The sequence below is a fragment of the Centruroides sculpturatus genome, unplaced genomic scaffold (assembly GCF_000671375.1).
Source record: "Centruroides sculpturatus isolate CEXI.00-Female unplaced genomic scaffold, Cexi_2.0 scaffold42, whole genome shotgun sequence".
Classification (NCBI taxonomy): Eukaryota; Metazoa; Arthropoda; class Arachnida; order Scorpiones; family Buthidae; genus Centruroides; species Centruroides sculpturatus.
This window is the reverse complement of record NW_019384399.1, coordinates 1,136,983-1,158,134: the sequence shown is the minus strand read 5'-3', so window position 1 is coordinate 1,158,134 and position 21,152 is coordinate 1,136,983. Positions and strand designations below refer to the sequence as shown.

Genomic DNA, 21,152 nt, shown 5'->3' with positions numbered 1-21,152 from the left:
TATATATATATATATACCTCGCCGGGTGTTACGTTAGCCGGCTGAGTACCGTTAGGGTCGTGGGCGAAGGAGTCGTCCCCAGCCGGTGATGTATTTAACCAAGTAAGGTTATATCTAAATCTAATATACTTCTGGAAGCGAAGACTAGCTCGGGGTCCGGGTGGCGTAACTGGCAAGCGGAGGTTGCGGGTTCAAGCCCCGCCCCGGGCCAGTTCTTTTATTCCAGAATGTTCTAAATTTATTTATTTAATTATTAATTTAATTAAGAGATGGCGCCTAATGCCTACCTCTAATGTCAAATTACTTAGTTCCAATCATTTAAAATAGCCATATTATAGCCCGATAAATTAGGCGATCGTTTGGTGTTGTTATTATCTACTCGGGCTGTGAGTTGATGCTTATATATCCAATGATTATCTTTAAACAAAACACAATGTTGAAACTCAAGTTTCCTGTTGGTTGTTTTGTACATGTGAATGAAAAAGGATGGGTGGATGAAGAAGAGGTAAAGCTATGGCTTGATAATGTATGGAGCAGGCAACCAGGTGGACTTATTCAAAAACATAGTCTACTGGTGTGGGATATATTCAGGGCTCATTTAACTCCCAGCACCAAGCAAAGGCTTGCAAGACTAAACACAGATGCGGCAGTTATTCCTGCAGGATTGACATTGTTGATACAGCCACTGGATGTGTGCCTAAACAAGTCATTTAAAGATCGCATTCGAGAACAGTGGAATGAATGGGTGGTTAGTGGCAAAAAGTTGTTCACAAAAGGAGGTGCTCCACAGTTGGATGTTTTGTGCCAGTTTTTCATAAAAGCCTGGAATGATATTGATGCAGAAACAGTAATCAAGTCTTTCAAGAAGTGTGGCATATCAAATTCATTAGATGGTATGGAGGACAACTACTTGTGACAAGATGAAGAGGAAGCCGAATCTGAGACCACATCATCTGATATGGAATTCAATCCATACGATGACTCCCTTACAAATGTATCACAAGATGTCATTGATGTACTTATGATATCAAATGACGAATGGGAAGATTTTGAAGGCTTTTAAAGGGAAACTGTCATGCCAGCAAAACCTTTAAAAATACTGTAGCTTGCAGTTGTGATGGGTGTTGCTAATTTGCCAGGGACTTTCAAGGCACTTTCTCTCTATTTGTTATCTTCCTCCTATCATCATCAGTTCCAGTTTGGTTGACAGCTTAGAAAACAAACAGCATGGCAGCTCCCATGGGTTTATTGTCTTATCCTTCCTTTTAGCTTTAGAGTGAATTAGGAAAGGTTTAATCCACGTGCACTGTTTTATGTTTACATGTTTGATGACAAACAGCCTTATGTTTATAAGTGACAGTTTACCTGCTAAGTACCTACTATGTACTGTATCTGCATAAGCATTTGAATTAAAATTATCATATTGAAATTAAATCTGATTTTTTTTTGGTGTGCATTGGAAGAGGGGGTAGTCTTATACAGCAAGTATATCCCAAACTCTATATTTTAACTGTAAAAGTTGGGGTCATCTTATACACCAGAAAGTACAGTACAGTCGACCCCTCCCTATAACGCAGTAGATACATTCCACTTTATAAGAATTTCACGTTGTAGGAATCCTTAAATGCATGAGCCAATCACAGCCCGGCACGTGCGCAGTTTACAGACTGCGACTGTTTGAAAGGTTTTCTTCCATAAAATTAATTGATTCTAGACTAATTTGACTCAACATTTCCAAAACACATATAATTTTTTGGGAATAATCCATATAAACTATGCTATAAACAAAAAATTGTAGGATTACTTACTGAGTGTGCACCATTCGACAATGCCATTGCTTAAGCTTGTTTTTGTCGTGGAGCAGTGCACCAAACGGCGGGCACGTTTTTGATAAGTTATTTTTCTGCGAAAAATTCATTGAACTTTGGAGACATCATTAATAGAAATAATTTTTATGGCTGTTGAATAAGAAATGTTTTTTTTTCACAAGAAATGTATAAAATTACAGTACTATACTGTACTGTATTAGACTTACAGTACCTAATTTATATACTGTACAGACGATAGTAAACTCAACTTACTCGCCTAAACTCTCCGTAGTGTGTAAGTAGTTCAGCTGCTCATCCACTTCAGATTCAACCAATGCTGTTGTGACACGAGTTGGCAATGACGTTTTACTGCATTTTATGAGTCTCTTTTAGTGTCTTTATACGAATATGGTTGCAATTTTTTCGCCACGATATACGAATCCACATTATATGAACCCGCATTATAGGGGGGTCTACTGTACTTATAAAGCTCATATTAGTTGAGCTTCATTGTGTAGAATTTTAAGCAATACTTGTTTAGTCATTTTTAATAGGACAATATTATTATTTTATTAATAAGTGTCAAAACACCTTTCTTTTTTTTTTCTAGCAAATTCTTTAATTAGATTTGCTCTGGATGTTTCAAATTTATGTTCCAATTTATATTCTAACTGACGTTCCAATTATGCTTAACCTGAAGAAGGCCATTTAAAATAGATAAAAACATTAGTTCATTTGATTTAATTAAAGAATTTGCTAGAAAAGAGAGATGTTTTGAAACTTATTATACAAAAGTTCTAGCTTACTGCACATAGAATTATTTTATTTAGTGTGTTTATGTAATTTAATGTTACTAATCAAACTTGTGTAAACATCTATTATCATCTCTTGCTGGCATTGATGTTTGCTTGTCCAAACATGATTTGACTGTATGGTAGTTTTTTTCTATAAAATACCATAAATTTAGGAACAGATATTTTTTTTTACTCTACCCTTTATATACATTATGGATACTTTGTCTCCAAATTTAACTCATTTCTTCATTACAATTATTTTGATAGATAATCAGATTTCCTTCAATATTCTTTTAAAATTATATAATGAAAATGATGTGTCTCAAAAATTTAAATAAAGCACATTTATGTTTATTTTCTTAAAAGTAGATTGCTTTTCAGAAAGCATATGGTTAAAATTTATGTAAATAGTATGATACTCAAGGTTAAAATAGTTCATTGTTCTTTGTTTAAATAAATCATTCAATATATGTTGTTAATATAAAAAAAACAGTATGTTGAAATTTGAATTATTTAAATTTAAAATTTACAGAAATGATCTGTTAAAGTTAATTTAAATTATCANTTTAAAACGTTTACTAGTCGATACCTTTTAAAATTTCTTTCTTTGAGATTATTCTCTTATTGATTTTACAATGTAAGGATTAGTTTTCAAGTGTACAAACAACAGCATTATTAACAATTATATATTTGCTAAACAAATCTTGGGAAATCATTTTATTTTCAAAAGAAGGACTGAAATTTTGGTTATTTCTAGAAACAGAAATAATTGAGACTTTGGATGCAGTATTTTATTTTATACCCTTGGTTTCTTTTAACTTAGGTAATTCTTTTAACAAAGAATTAGTATTTTTAATTTTGTTTTTATCATTGTAAATTATTATATTTAAATTTATTATAAAGCAGTTGAATAATTTGAAATATATGTATGATTTGGTGATTATAATTTTTATATTTTAAAAATTTGTAAAATTTTCAGAAATTGCAATGAATCAAAAATGACATAACATTTAATATAAATTATATGATTATCTAAAAGCATTTGATTTCAAATTATTTTATGTAATAATTTAATTTTAAATATTAAATTCAATTTAAATTTTTGACATATTTTATTATTCTGTTTTCTATAAAAAGTTTTTAGATAAAAAAATATTTTTCCTGTGTATATTTATTTACTCTGACAGATGATTGTTTCCACATCTTAATTTGAATGAGTTTGGTGTATTAAATGTATTACATTCTTATCTAAAATTTCATTAAATTTTTGGAAATTAAAAGTGAAGTTTTTTATAATTCATAAAAATATATATATATTTATATATTTTGTTTAAAATTTTTTTTGCATTTTTAATAAACCACATAGGGAAGTGTATTAAAAGTAATTGTTTTATAATATATTTTATATTAATTATTTTATTTTTGAAAATTCTCACATAAAATTTAGGCACACACATATTTGTATTAGGATTTAATTGTTTTAAAAATTTGTTATATACAAATGTTAACTATGTATGATATAAAAGCTGTATTGTTAAAATGTCTTTTACAGTGCTTTTATATAACTGTAATATTTTTAGATTGATTTTTGAAGGAAAATAAAGATATATATTTTAAACTGTGTTTGAGTTTAAAATGCCTGAAATGAAAGGGTAGATACTCAGCACATGTTTAGATGATAAGGTTTTACGGTTATAGCGTAATTGTTAAATTATTATCATATAATAAATTAAGAACTTTTTCAGTTTTAATTAGTAAACACTTAATATTAACAGTTAAAGTTAAAAATACTGTTAATATTTTCAAGAACTAATTATTTTTAAATTTAATGTAATTTCAATTTAATTAAGCAAAATTACAAGACAAAGTTTTAAATATTTTAAAATTAATTTTACAATAAAAACTCTACAAATAACCATAAACCAACTGTTCCTGTGGCTTTATCACAAAAAATCATCATGTTTTAATTACCCTTTACTTTTCTTTCTGGTGAGCAGATAGATCCAGGCAGTCATGTCCGTTTTGACAAGCTTGCTAAGGTATCAGGTATTTTTTATTAATTAAGATTTTTATTAGTTGAAACCAAGTAAAATTACAAGTTTATATGCTATAAACATTAAATTCTGGCAATATATGATACTTTAAATTAGTTGCAGCTTTACTTTTAAAGAAATTTTAATTTAAATGTATAATTGAATATCAGTATACATGCTAATACAAAATAATGAGATTATTAAGGAATTGACAAATCATAAATATGATATATTATTTTAGAAGAATTTTCATGAAGATTAGATGAAATGTATACTTTTTAAAATTTATTCAATGCATCAAAAGTACAGGTATTCATCAAGAAACCATATTTTATAGAAAACAAAAGTACATGAAAATACATAATAATAATAATTCAATATAATATTTTAAAATTTATTTGTTGTTGTTATCTTTGCAAGAAGCATTATGCAAATTACATATGGTACTTTTGGAGTGTTCAAGGTTTAAGTGTTTTGTTTGGTAGAATCAAGATATTCCCAGTATAAATTTTTTACTTTAAATTTTTTTGATAATTTCTGTCAAATATTTACCTACACAAATCAGATTTTTCAAATTATCTGAAATGATGTTTAAGATCACATAATATCACATTTGGTAGGATCAAATCAAATGACCTGAGATGCTCATACAAAATTTTTTAAAATTTGTGAAAAATTAAAAACTATTTTATGTAAAATAGCTATATAAAAATATCTAGAATATTTTCAATTTAGGAATAGGCATTATTTAGAATGTATTATATATTATATTGTTATGTTGCCAAAAGATACCTTGTAAATTCTACTTGGTTTTATCTAAATCCTTTTAAGTTTATTAAAATAATTAGCAGTTAATAAAATTAATTGAAACTATTATTTAAAAGTTTATACCTATTTAATGTTTAGACTGCAGACCTAGCTAATGCTATTGCAAGTGAAGATGAGAAAATAAAAGCAATGATGACACAGTCAAGTCAAGAATATGATGTCTCTAAGTAAGATTATTTATATTTTTATATATGTTATTTCATAAACATGATATTTTAAATTTAATTATTATGAGGGTGATTCAAAAAGTAAGGTAACAAGAGCTCTCATGAGTGTCATATTCCTCCTCTTGTTTGAATTTCTCATTAGGGCAGCAGCAGAAGACCACAGCTATATCACACAGGCATTACATGGCACAAATGTTGTGTCAGATTCTTGTGATATCCTTTTTAAGATGGCTGCTAACAAGGAAATGCATAGTGTGATTCATTTTCTGCATGTAAAGGACAACTCACCAGTAGAAATTCATCATCAACTTGTTGAGGTGTACAGTGGTAATGTCATGTCATGAAAACAAGTGTGAGTTTGGTGCACTGAGTTCGAATTTTCTATGCAATTTTTAGAATGTTTTAGCTCAAAATATTCGGAATCTCACAAACAAATGAATTGTTATGGTGCTTCAAGTGGGAGGTACTTGGAACATCCTCCCTACAGCCCCAACCTGGCACCCTGTGATTTTCATCTCTTCAGACCATTGAAGAAGTATCTGGGTGGTAGGCAATTCCATACCAATATGGAAGTTCAGCAAGCCGTCATGGTGTGGCTGAAGGGACTTCATGCAGATTTCTTCTCTGTCAGTATCAATGCTTTGGTATATCATTAGAATGAATGTTTGGACAAGCATGGTGACTGTGTTGAAAAATAATATGTACCAGTGCCATAATAATCTATATCACTATATCTGCCTGTGAAATAAAATTTGTACAGGAGAGTTCTTGTTTCCTTACTTTTTGAATCACCCTCATACTAATTGAATTTAAAAGTTTTTTCTTGGATATTGTTTAGCATATTAATGAGTATATTATAAAAAATCTAGGAATATTGCTTATTTTGTAAAGTAGGGCAAAAATTTGCATAATTTGTGAAATTATGTGCCTATTTCAAGAATTTGACAATATGCCAAATTCACAAAATTGGCAATTGTCATTGGTTTATCATTGTAGTAATGAATTTGTGTATCATTATTTCTTAAATTTTTTGGCTCTGCACTCTGAGTATTAACAGAACCTTTATTTCATACCTATTGTGTATTTTGGCCAGGTTCACAATAGGGAAACCAGATGGTAAAGGATGGAGCATGATATATCTGGGATGAACTGCCCACAAAAAACTTCTGAAATTATTCAGATTTGATCCAGTCTCAAGAGCAGTAGTTTGATCTTTAACCACTTTGAGGGTGAATTTGGTCATCACACACACACATTTTGGAGAACTTTCCTTTATATATATATNTAATTTTCATGGTTAAAAAACATCTGATACAATAATTGTTATTTAATTTAATGTTATAAACATATCATTTTTTACATTAATGTAAAATTAATGTAAGAATTGATATGTTTATAAGCATTAAAAACTTCATTGATTAAAAATACTTTCTCTCATCTTGCTGATGAAACTAGAACTAAACATAACATCATTGCCATTTATATTACAGTAAGACCCTACTTAATGCAGTGGATGTGTTCCTAGATAACAAAGTGTTGCGAAACAATGTTAAATGAGGCCATTTTAACATAGAGTAAATAGGGATAGGGAAACACATGACCGAAAATAAAAAAATTTTACTTTAATTTTAAGTTATTTTTATATTATTTTGTATAATAAAATTGAATATATGTTAAATAACACATAAACATATGCACACAGAAATGTATAATAATATATTAATTAGCTCATTTTTTGTGACGAAGGTACTGACTTTTCTGAAAATCTTGTTTTTTTGCAATAAAGTCATAAAGTTTTATTTGTCACTTTTTTCTCTCCGTAAGCAAATGTCAGTAACAGAAGATCGCATCCAAAACGCCTTGTTTTGCTTTTGCACTCCTTTCAAAATTTAGATCATTCGCTACAATTTGATCAACGATTTTGGTTATCGTTACCAAACTTTTACTAAAGAAATCTGTAGCAAGTTCTTTGGGTTCTTCATTTTCAGAATCTCTATTTTCAAGTTCTACATGAATTTCTTGTTCTGCCAGTTTTTGAAGTCATCGTTGGTATGGCTCTTACCAGAAACCTGCAGTATTCCCCCAATATCCTGCTCGTCTATGTTACATCTTCTGTATCGATTAAGTTGACAATTTGGTCAACATAACAATACAGTGATAGGCTCTTCTCGTTGAGAATTCTGGATACCTTCAGTCATAACTTCTTCCACACTCTGTTCATGCATTTATCAGTTAATTCTTGCCAAGCCAAGTCACTATTTCCTATGGCATCAACGATGTTATGTTTTTTCCAAAATTGCACAAAACAAACATAGATTTAAGGAAAGTACAGTGCTATGATGAATTGCCACCTTTTGCTGATTGGTTTGTGTTTGGGAATACAGTAGACCCCTATAAAATGGGTTCATATAGTTTGGATTCCTATATGACGGCAAAAAAATTGCGACTGTATTCGTATAAACACACTAAAAGAGACTCGTATAATTCAATAAAATGTCATCGCCGACCCGTGTAATGACAGGATTGGTCGAATTTAGACCAATAGCATATATTGCACAAACCATTGAGTTTAAACGAGCAGCAGACCTACTAAAAACCATTTATTATTTAACATCCATAAAAATTATATTTATATTAATGATGTCTCCAAAGTTCAACGAATTTTTCCCAGAAAAATAACTTATCAGAAAACGCGCCTGCCGTTGGTGCGCTGCTCCACAACGAAAACAAGCTTAAGCAATGGCGTTGTCGAACAGTGCACACTCGGTAAGTAAACTTACAATTTTTTGTTTATAGCATAGTTTATATGGATTATTCCCAAAAAATTATACATATTTTGGAAATGTTGAGTCAAATTAGTCTAGAATCAATTAATTTTATGGAAGAAAACCTTTCAAACAGTTGAAGTCCGTAAACTGCATACATGTTGGGCTGTGATTGACTCATGTATTTAAGGACTCTTATAAAATGGATTTCATAAAAACCAGAACATATCTACTGTGTTATAGGGGGTCAACTGTAATTGTATTATATATGAATCAATAAAATACTGCATTAATTTGAATCAGCGTAAATTTTGAGCATTTTTTTGTGTGTCAAGCAGACCGAGTTATATTGAATCAGTGTTAAGTGGGGTCTTACTATATTTGATTGTTTTCTAAGCACTAAAATGTATAAATTGTTGTTATGTTTGTTCATAAAAAAAAATAATAAAATATCTTCAAGTAAGAAAACAACACTAAAATAAATTTTTACCTAATGTTTTCTAAGCTGTAATACAATGACAAAATAAAAGTTGGTATCTTATTGGAAAATATAAAATTCTGATTTCACAAAACAGTGATTTTAAAGTTAGCCTATTTTGTGAATTTGGCAGAAAATTTGTCTAATTCATGAAATGGCAGTTGATGTGCCAATTTCACAAATTACTCAAAATTTTTATTCTTGTACAAAATGAGTAACATTCCTGAATTTGGCATAAAATATGCAAAATAAACATATTTTTTGATTGAATATTTGTTATAAAATAACAATGATTTAATTTATGAAATCATAATTTGAAAATTTCTGTTTATATGATAAACAGTAAAAACTGCTTAGGCGACCACCTGCATTTGATGGGCACCTGTCAAAACGGGTAAAAATTTCTGGCACAGAATAATTTGTACATAGTCTTCATATAAGTTACCCATATTAAACGACTATCTGTGTAACATGACCACGGGCATCAATTTTTGGTTGGAAACAACATAGTAAGCGACCACTTCTGTGAATATATCTGGTCTAAACTAATGTTTGAACCCATCTCAACATTTCCCCCTCCTAATATAATGAATTAGTCTAAACTCTTGTTTGAACCCATCTCGGGCACTTCTCCCACCCTTGAAATTAGGTGTAGGTGTTAATGAATTAGTCTAGCAACAAAGGAAATTCATTTCAGTTTGTTCGAAATTGTCCAAAAAACAAAAGAAATGGGAAGCGCTGTCCTTAGAAGATCATGTTAAAGTTATCAGAGAAAGTGAAAATGGTTTCTTACAGCGGCAATTAACAGCAAAGTTTAACTGTGGGAAAATGCAATTTATTTTACTGTACACCTACAGTATTTTCCTTATGGGTATAAAATATTGTACATGATACAATTAATCAGCTGATCTCATCGTTTAATAAAATTTATTTTATATTTTTTGAAGCTCATATACAGTACATGTGCAATAAATATTTATAGTCTCTGTATCAGCCCACCTTATTTCCACAATATTTTTAGAAAAACAATATTCAAGTAATTTTTGCATGCAAAATATTCAAAAAACAATACACACATTAACACAAAATCAGTTTTACAGGCAACCTTCCTTTTTTGATTCTGCGATTATCATTGATGTAATGAAATTGTATTATGGGAAGAAATATTGGGTTGTTCGGAAAGTAAGTTCGTTTTTTCCGTGGAAAAAAGACAATATTTTTATTATAAATAAATATTTTATTGAATTATATATCAACCATTTTGGTCAAATACCTGTTGTCATTGTTTCTGGTAGTAGCATTATTTCACATTCATAAAAGTTTTGATCGTTGCTTACAAAAAATTGATCCAAGTGATTTTTGACATTCATTTCAAGTAAATGTCTTACAGTTAAAAAAAATTTGTATAGCCCGGAACAAGTAATAATCCGAGTGTGCTCGATCTGGCTAATATGGTTGGTGTGATAGTATGTCCCATCTAAGTTATAACAGTTTCTGACGAGTTATCAAACTTGTGTGAAATTTGACATTATTGTGGTAAAACACTACACCTGTTTTTTTTTATCAATTCTGGTCGCTTTTCTATTTGATGATATTACCCAATTTGTTTACTCGATGGCAGTACACTTTCGAATCAATTGTTAAATTGTCTGGTAATAGCTCCAAAAAAAAAATTTTTCAATATTGAAATTGCCAGAATGAAATTTTGTAAACCGGTTTTGGCACTGTCTTTCTCTCATCACATCATCTCCATACATGTACCATAATTTTTTTCTTGCTTGAACAGCATTTTGATTTTTTGGTAATAAAAAAGCAAAATATGCTGAAAATGATGCTTTCGATCTTTCGTATTTGATGGGACACAAAAAATAAACAATTGCACATAATCAAACAAAATTTTTTACAAATAAGTCTTAAAATGCTAGCTGTCAAAATATATAATGATAATACAGTTTAGAATGAAAATGGCGGGAAAAATACAACTAATTTGTCTAGTGGTAAAAAAAAAAACGAACTTACTTTCCGAACTACCTAATAATAAAATTGTTTTATTATTAATTAATAATTTTTTATTGTACTTAAGAAAATATTAAAAAAAAAACCAGTATTTTTAAAGTTAAAATAAGATTAAACTAACAAAAACCAAAACCGAAGTGGTGGAGAGATACCACGATCTTCTGTATCGATGACATAATACATGTAATTCAGGAATGAACAAAGAGAACTAAGTTGAATTAATTAAGTCAGAATAAAAAAGCGTGCATTATAATCAAGAAAATGTAAATACTGTATTAATCTTTAAAATACTGGTATTAAATCTGTCTTATAAAATCATGATGACTTTTGTTACATTAAAATACATTACCAATGTAGCTCTATTGTTGAAAAATTCTCTTACTTTTTTTTATTTTTGCTCACCTCGAGTTTTGCTTAGTATATATGGCTTTTAGCCATAACTACGCGCAAAATACATGCAGAAATACGGTATTACAGCACCATTGTCTAAAAGACCACTTTTCGAAGGAACTATGGGTGGTTGCCATAGACAGGTTTACTGTATATCAAATATAATAAATAGAAACATGATCATAATTTCTCATCATACTTAGCCAAGATATTAATTTAAATACAGGTATGCTCCATTTAACAATGGACCACTTATGCTGTATTATGGCGGTTCCATAAGATTATGATGGAGCTGAAAAATTTGTAGTTGCTGTAACAGCATATTAATCATGGTGCCCTGGAAAACCAGGAATTAGTCTGGAATTTTGAGCATTGGAAAATAGCTTAAAATTTCATTTTTGACTGATTTACTGATGGGTAGTACAAGTTCGTGAACTTTCTGGATTGCGATGAGACTTTGTCATTACAGCTATGTTGTTGGTAGGAAAAATTCTAAAATTGATACTTTTTGCTTTGCTTGAGGCAGGAGGCTCCAATTAACTACATATGAACTTTTGGTTTGCACTGAAAATTACATTATTTCAATTCAAAAATTTTCTGCTAAAAGGAGTTAATCAATGACAGGCACAACTCGATTGCTGACAGGAAAGGTATGATGTACAGGGGCAAGACACTAATAATTTGAGATATAGAACATATATTTTAAATTAAAATTGTAGTTCTAATAGTTTTAGAATTATTACTGAAAATGTTATACTTAGTATTTACAAAAGTAGAGGTACTGTGAAGACCCAAACGTGGTCCGAAAGGAGGCCATTAATGACTTTTTGAATGAGTCAAGTTTCGTAGTGCGAAAGAGAGAACTTAAAGATCGGATTTAAACAATGAACCTTTTGTCTTGTTAAAATATTTTAAACAATAGATAGAGTAAAGTCGAGGAAAACAAGGTTGGAGAGGAGTCGTGTTCCGACGCGACGTTGACCTCTCCCGCGCCCTTTGGTGGGGTTTCGAATTGTCACCAGGTGACAAGGAGAGACCAATGGAAAGGCGGCTGAGGTTGAGGAATCTATAAAACAGTGTGATTCAAGTTACAAACGTTCTTGGTTCATAGTCTTACCCTCCTGGACGTCCCCCCCTCGCAGAATCTCAGAAAGAACGTTTCAGATTGAGTGGGAGCAAACTCATCTGCCGTGCCACCGGACGACCTCCAGGCTAGTCAGTTTGCCCAAGAAAGACCACCGAAAGCAGTGCCATTCGTCCCAGGGCCGACAATTATTAGTTCGTCATCGCCGAACTGAAGGAAACGGGAAAACGAACTTTTCGAACTCTATTGAACTTTATCCTCGGGCTCCGTGGTGTGATAATCTGTCACTCAAGAAAAGATTGTAAGAAATTATAATTTTATTAAGCGGTTTTACATGGGAAACCTGTCTCGGTGAGTCATTCCGTGCCCACATGACAGAAATGACCGCTTGGCTGTCGAAAACACCTTACCCCTAATCGGCTGACCTCACAGTATTATAAAATTAACAATTTTTTAATGTGCACTTTAAAAGGTATTATTTCATGAATGTTGAGAGATTGAAAATAATTAAAATGTCAATTAAAACATGCATAAACTAATAGATAGAATTGCTATATTTGTCTATTATTATTTGACTTTGTAAAAATTATAGCTTATGCGAGATTCTTGTAGCATATTTCAAGGTGGATGTAATTAGATGGTCTATTTTGGTAGTTGCTTATCATGTACCGGTACCTAAGAGCTTTTAAAATTATTACATATTTGGGATGATTTTATTATTAAACTTGTATTTGTTTAATTTTTTATATAATCTTACAGCTGTTTGCTTTGGGGTGGTAGAACTATCTCCTAAACAGTTGAAAATCAATCTGTACACATGGCATCATACCTAATATTACACTTTATCTATACTGTCCAATATCTGCATGAAAGGTTTTGTAATTATTACAGAACACTTGAAAAGAAAAACATGAAGCATTCTAACATGAAAAAAAAACACCCTGTAATTATTAAAGAAATTTTCTACACTAAATAAGTATTAATAATTATTTTGAATGGATGTATGAATTTTATAATTGTAAAGGCTTGTCTTGTGAATTAAGTAAAAGTTAAAAATAAACCAGATAAAGCTGGGAAATTTTTTGTGGATCTGAGTGGGCATTCTGTTAATGTATAAACAAACTTGGTGCAGCCAATTATGCAAAAGTACATAAGGTGTGTGCAAAGAGCTTATGGAATGAACTATTCTCAGAAAATTTCTGAACAGCAAATACTATAACTTATTACATTATTTCTAATGCATTATGAATATAATTTTACATTAGTGTTAAACATCAAAATATGAAATATCATATTTTACTGTATTTTTTCTGGTTAGGTGTATTTAAATATATAAATACTTATCATTTTTTTGTAATTGTTACATATGGCCTATATGAATAGTAGCCTCTTATAGGTTTATCTAACTACAATCTGAAATGATCACTTCATGAAGTATTTCTTGGAAAGTATTCCTATTGTTAATAAGTGATAAGTGACGCAAGCAGTTAAAATTAAACAATTCAAAACAAAAATTTTTGCAATTGTAATATAGCAATAATTTTCATAATGAACAAATAAAATACTCTCTACAATCTTAAATAATCAACTTACTGTTAAAAGTAAATGAGTATATAAGTATTCAATACAAATATAAATTAGTGTTTTCTTGGACTGACAATACGGTAGAAAATTTTTTCTCTTTATTGTACACATGTATTATGATCTAGAATCTGAAGATACAGTTTAAAATAAATTAAAATGCTAGTTCAATATAAAAATTGCTGTTGAATATAAGCTTTATTTCATTCAATTGTTCATTCAATTTATTTGGTTTTTCACAGACAAATTTTATTTCCTCAGTTTCATTTTATTGTACTCTAAAGAAACAATGGTGTTATTTTTAATTTATTAAAGAAAATGAGATTACTACTGATATAAAATTTATTTTAAAATTATTTTAAATACTAAAAAATTGCAGAGGTTGTTTGTTAAAATTGAACTAATCAAGTGATTATAAAATTTTAACTCCAGGTAGGTAATCCAGTTACATTTAACCCAGTTATAACCTGAAGAAATTTTGATGTTTAGCATTTAAAGACTATTATATTGAATCAAATGAACCGTTGGTCTGTATATTTGAATGGGATTTTAAAATATATAAATGTTTTGATAATTGAATAATGAAAATATTTCATTCAATGTCAGCCAAATATTTAATAATCAGCTAATTAATTAATTATTGCACTTTTATTATTAATATTAATATGTTATAGATACATCCATCCCTAGAATATATATTTTTTTATCACTGAAATATAATACTGTAATACTAATTAGAATAGCACAGAAAAAGATAATTATTTTTATGATAAATATAAGTAAGGTATAATGACAGTTATTTTGAGATAAAATATGATATATTGATAGAATTTATTTAAAAATTAAATGAAACTTATATGAAAATTTTAAGTTACTTTAGATTCTCTTATAGTTTTGTACAGTAAATTATATACAGTGTCTTGGATGTTTTTAACAAAATTTACATTAATTCATAAATTCTTTTTGTTTTTTTTTTTTCGTTTAAGATATGTGAAGAGCCGCAGTATGACTGGCCCTCTGCCTCCAAATTATACTTGTTATAGATGTGGAAAACCTGGACACTGGATTAAAAACTGTCCAACAAATAATGTAAAATAATTTTTAATATTGTGTTAATAATTCCTGAATATTAAAAAATTATACAGTAGAACCTCGATTATCCGGACTAATTGGGGATGAAGGTTGTCCGGATAAGGAAAAATTCGGATAATCGAAAGAAATACTTTAATTTGTCTTTTAATGATAATACAACACATATTCTTTTCGATGACTTATCGGTAATATTAAAAATAAATACTGTATTTAAATCGTGATCAACTTTTCAAGAAACAAACGTTCGTATTGAATTTGGACTACTACTGACCAACGCTAACAGACTACCTATTGTTTAAAAGGCCCTCTGGTGGCGCAAGAAGACGGATTTTATAAAATAAAAAGCAGTTGAAACTGCATTTTTATGAATAAAAATTTGACAAACTATTTATCGTTTTATGACGAGTAAAATTTTTTCGTCGCGTTCGCGGCTTTTAAGTAATGCATAAACCTTCGAGGCGCGAGGCCCTTCGGACCGCGAGGCATAGGCGGTGGCCCACGTCGTCCATGCCTTACGCCGCCCTTGGTCATAGAAATGATGTAATTTGAATATAAATTATTTATAAATACGTATGTCAAGTTATATTTTTATTACTACGTAAAATATATTTAAGAGTTTACGACCACTGTGCTGGGTGAGACGTTGTTGAAACAAAAAAAGTTATGCATTCCATCACGTACATAAACAGTGTCGTAATTCGCCAAGTGCAAATCAGCAAATTCGTAAAATTTTTGTTTCTTTTGAACAATCCGGATAATTGAAAATCCGGATAATGGAGGTTCTACTGTATATATATTTTTTCTTTTTTAGTTTAATAACTTGAAATAACTACTACATAATGATTTAAGATCTTTATTTGAATGCATTTGTTAATAAATATTTGATAAATTTTTAAATATTTAAAAAAATTCATATCTTAAGTGTAGATTTAACATATATATATATTTTTTTTATTTAGTAGTACAAGGAAACCCTATATGTATGGGCATACCAAAAACAAAAAAAAAACATTTCAATCACCAATATCAATTTTAATACAGAATAAAATAATGGAAACAATACAGCATATAATAATAAGTCTGTTAAAAAAAAAAAAAGGATAACAATAGCAAATAAAACAACAACAATTAATATAATTACAGTTTAACCTGCTTATGACATCATTCATGAGACCGGCAATTTTTTGATGTTACCGAGGGTTATAATTTCAGTCCCATAAAAGTATCAAGTATGTTTAAGAATCTGTTATAAAATTCATCTAATTTAATATCGTATGTATAAAAGTGCAAACATAATGTTTAAATCAACTTTATTTACATTATTATGTCTAAATTTACAATGATGTAATTAAAAATTTCAAAAATTATTTTTTATAAGAAATTTTTATTTGTCTCAAGTTTCAATAATGGTGACACTTTTGGTTTTGAGAATAATGTCTAATCAAAAGGCAACAAAAAGTTAAATTAAGCAAGAAACAAGAAAATTATCGTCCAGGCGTTATTAATGCCTGGACGATAATTTTCTTGTTTCTTGCTTATCTGTCAATCAGCATTAAGTCCAATATCTTTCACTTTTAGGTTAAATTAGTGTATACCAATTAAAAAGAAACAATAAAAATATTCACTTAAAAAAAGTCAGTTATTTTAGATTGTAGGCGTTTTTCACCTAAAAATTGTTTATCAATGTCATTTTATAAGTCGTAGATTTTGTTCATTATTTCCGATGAAGTTTTACGAGACCTGTAAAACATTTTCAATAATCTTATTGAATTACTCGCTTCCCTGGTTGACGGCACTGCAGTTTCTCTGTTTGATATTTCTTCTTCATTATCATCATCATTCACATTTTTTTCATCTGAACATTTAATTTGCTCAATAATATCTGCATCTGTATAAAATTCAGATGTTATTAAATTTTCATCTACACTCTTATATTCAGTAGCAGCAAATGACAAAAATTTGCCGTTTTCTGAACTCTGAAGTGTTTTAATTAATTTTGATAGAGGAATGTTGTCGTCCTCATTATTGTCATCTTTCGTAAATGTAATAGCTGTTTGACTATTACACAATTTTGCATGGCAAAAACAGTTTGCTATTATTAGTGAACTAACCTTACACCAAGATTTTTCCAAAAAATCAACTGCATCTAATAAAGAAATTGCCATTTTATTTTTATCTTCCATGTTTGTTATAATTTTTTGTAAAAGAATTTTTCTGAAATGAGATTTAAGGCTTCTTATAATTTCTTGATCCATTGGTTGAAGTATGCTAGTACAATTCGGAGGAAGGAGTAAAGTTTGATGTTCTTTAAATTTTCTAAAATTGTATGTGCTGGGCAATTATCAACAAGGAGTAAAACTTTTTTTCGTTTACCAATAAGTTCTCTATCCCATTTTCAAATTTCTTCTTCAAAAATCTCAGACATCATCCATGACTTTTTGTTTGCTTTGTAATTTACTGGTAGTGTTTTTATGTTTTTAAAACATCTTGGATTCTTTGATTTTCCTATTTCAAGAAGTTTTCTTTTGTCTGTACCAGTCATATTAGCGCAAACAAAAGCTGTTATCCTATCTTTTGCAAGTTTCCCATCAACACACTTTTCGTTTTTAAATTTAATGTTTTATCCGGTAAAAGTTTGTAAAATATCCCGGTTTCATCTGCATTATAAATGTCTTCATCTACATATTCTCCTCTTAATTTAGGCCATACATCTCTTAACCAGTTTTCAACGTCCAGTAAATTTACACTTTTTGCTTCTCCACACACTTTCCCAAAACTTACGTTATGTCTTTGTTTAAAACGGTCTAGCCATCCATTAGAACATTTAAAGTTAGTATCATTTAGTAGTCGTCCAAATTCTTCTGCTTTTTCCATTAGTATCGGTTCATTTAGTGGTAAGTTGGAACTTCTGCATTGGTTAAACCACTTAATTAGAGCATCATCAATATTTGCTTTTTTACATAACTTAATTTTTTTCATTTATCCCTTGCAATCTTGAAAACTTTTCAAAATTTTCTCTCTGTTTTTTTATTATTGTGCACACTGTAGAATTTGCTAAACCAAAGTCTCTGCGTACATCTGCCTTTTTTCCTCCACTTTCAACTGCTTATTTCTGCTTTGCAGTCTAACGTTAACGCTTTCCTTTTTAAGCTAGCCATTTTACCTGATTTGATGTTTAAACTACAACACCAGTATGAGAGCTATGTGGACTAACCCACTATCACATCATTTAAAGGGGTGGCAAATCTCACCCCACCGAAGTCAGGTGGTGACAGTACCACCCACAGTCGTTCTAGGAAGTGGACTCTGACCCTAGGACTGAACATGTAGTATTTTCTTTGTTAAATAAAATTTGTAATCTAATTTTGTAAATTTGAGAGTGCTTCAAATATGACGTTAAAACAGGGTTTTATGTCGTTACAAGTGCATTTTTTAACATTATCTAGTATAGTATTGTGAGACCGATAAAAATTTGACATTATATTAGGATTGTCATTACATCCGATGATATTATAATCAGGTTAAACTGTATAATCATAACAAAAGAAAGAAATAAATAAAAAATATATATGCAAAAAGTGGCAGCAAATAGTTATGCAAACTAAAATTCTAAAAAATTTATTATATATGAAATTAAACAATTAAATTACCTGAAAAATTAAATGAATTGTTAAAATATGACCAAAAATGCTGCCAACTCTCAAACATTGAAACAACCACTAATATACTATACTAGCAGACCCCACCACGCGTTGTTGTGGCTCAAAATGTATCTATTATAAATTTATAACACTTCCCCGTGGGGGGAATTTTTCGAAAAATTTCTTCTTAGTGTACATTCTGTTGACATACCCTATTAAAACGCAAAAAAACCACATCTAAAATAGTATAAATAGAAGCAGAGTTCTTTACGGTAAGCCTTAATCCTAACCATCTCCCTTCAGTGGGGGGAATTTCGACACGTATATTATATAAAAACACGTGCGTATTCGAATGCAGCGTTGTGTCAAAATTTCAAAGGAATCGGTAGGAACAAACGAACATTACATTTTTATTTATATAGATAGATAGAAGATGATCTGCTTTAGTTCATTTTCACAGAAAAGCATAATGCCTCACAGAAAAGCAAACTTAGGGCGTCGTACTCGTAGCGCCATCTGTTGGACATAAAAGCCTTAACCTAGATTATATATTTTAATTTATATGAATGTTTAACGGAATAATATACAGCCTATGTCCACCCTGAGGTTCCATTCTAAATATTGGTGAAAGAATTTTTGAAATCGGATGAGTAGTTTCGGAGATTACCTGCTACATACATACATACATACATACATACATACATACATACATACATAACCTCTTTATAATAGTATAGATCTACATCTCCTTGTGGAAAAAATATATTTCTTAAACTAAACAAATTTATTCCTATTAACTATTTATATTAGCAATAAAATTATAAATACATCATATTTACATTATAGTCATATTTATTATAATCGCACCACAATTGTTTATATGCTTGAATCGACAAATAATCTAAACCAAAACACTTTTGTCTGACAGATGTCAGAGCCTTACATTCAGTTACTAAATGAAAAGCGTCAAAATTAATAATTAGAATAACAAAATTCACAATAATCTAAACACAGAGCCATCATTCTTTTAAACATATTGCATCACACATGTATCACAGTTTGTATAATGCAAAATGGTCTCTCTATATTCAAATAAGTCACCTTCTCCCATTCATTAAAAATACCCAAATACTATATTTATAATTAGAAATTCTGTTTGAACTTATTTAAATATTTATTTGCTAATTTTGATAGCTAAAATTTTGCAACAAGGACACAATTTGATCTCCCCATGCTACTCTTTGGGAAATTAAATATAATTTAGCAGAAGAAGTAAGTTTACTAACTGTCTGCTTACATAACCACCTTAAATTATTATTTTTATTATATTAAAATAAAGAGGGACCCTTTGGAACTCTAAATATATAATATAATGTACTGTACAATGGAATCCATCTTTTCCATCCTCTGTTATTCCTGACGATTCTCAGGGTTATGACCTCTAACCTTCAGCGTTTGACCTGAGATATCTTGTTACAGTATGGATACATTTTTGGAACTAGATGTTGCGAGTTGTTATAATTTTTATATTAAAACTAACTTTCAAAACATAATTTTGTTTTTGTTTTTATATTTATTTATATATTTATTTTGTTTGTGAAAAATAAAAAAATAATTTTGAGGATATAATAGCCACGATTATTTTTTTAAAAACATAAAGTTTTCATTAGGCTTAACATTGACAAAAATTCAACTTGGCAGCCACACGCAACAGAGAAAAATTTCAACATGGGATAGGTTAAAGAATACAAATGCATAATAAAATTAATTTGTAAGTTATCATTTTTCTCTCTCTGATCAAAGCCCCAAACTCAGAGCCATATAACACTACTGACTGTAAAAAATTATTCGAATAATTTTAACTTATCTTTCCAGAGTAACAGTTTACCATACCAGACACGTGTCTTAATTTTCTTATCTATGCCAGTATTAACTTTACTATGAATATACTTCAAATGCTTTAAAAAAAATGTCCATTGGATTGAAAAAATACACCTAAATACTTGTATTTGTCAATAACTTCTATTTTACAATCCTGTATAAACCAATTTTTATTTTCAGAATATTTTCCTCCATTTCAGAACACCATTATTTTAGATTTATCAATATTAATAGAGAATTTTAACTCTTGTATTGTATGTTGCAAAAAACCAATCGTTCTCTGCAGACCTATAGGTGAGTCTGACATAACTAAATTGTCTGCATATGTCAAAATTTTCATTTCTGTTCTCACAAGATCAATACCCACTAATTCAGAGTCACTGAATTTTCTAATGAGTGAATTTAAGTAGAGGAGAAGGTGGTATTATGGAACCCCAATTATATTTTAGTGAATTGTAAACAAGGTATCGTAACTACACCCACATTTTTTGTGCGAAAAGTACTGGTAACTAGTAAACTAAATGTTCCTAATTGGATTTTTCGCTAGTGTAATTATAAGTATGGTTTTTGAAGGCTTTTGTACAAAAAGTCCGA

The 21,152-nt window shown here is 29.6% G+C and overlaps 1 protein-coding gene and 1 pseudogene across 1 annotated transcript in view; one reads left to right on the top strand and one right to left on the bottom strand.

Moving 5' to 3' along the window:
- LOC111618570 (E3 ubiquitin-protein ligase RBBP6-like) overlaps positions 1 to 21,152 on the top strand; it is a 169,765-nt gene that overhangs the window by 87,643 nt on the left and 60,970 nt on the right. The window contains exons 5-7 of the mRNA XM_023360128.1: positions 4,600 to 4,641; positions 5,542 to 5,630; positions 14,931 to 15,033. Coding sequence (XP_023215896.1) covers positions 4,600 to 4,641; positions 5,542 to 5,630; positions 14,931 to 15,033 — 234 coding nt within the window. The remainder of the gene's footprint in view (positions 1 to 4,599; positions 4,642 to 5,541; positions 5,631 to 14,930; positions 15,034 to 21,152) is intronic.
- LOC111618598 lies at positions 17,333 to 18,122 on the bottom strand (annotated as a pseudogene).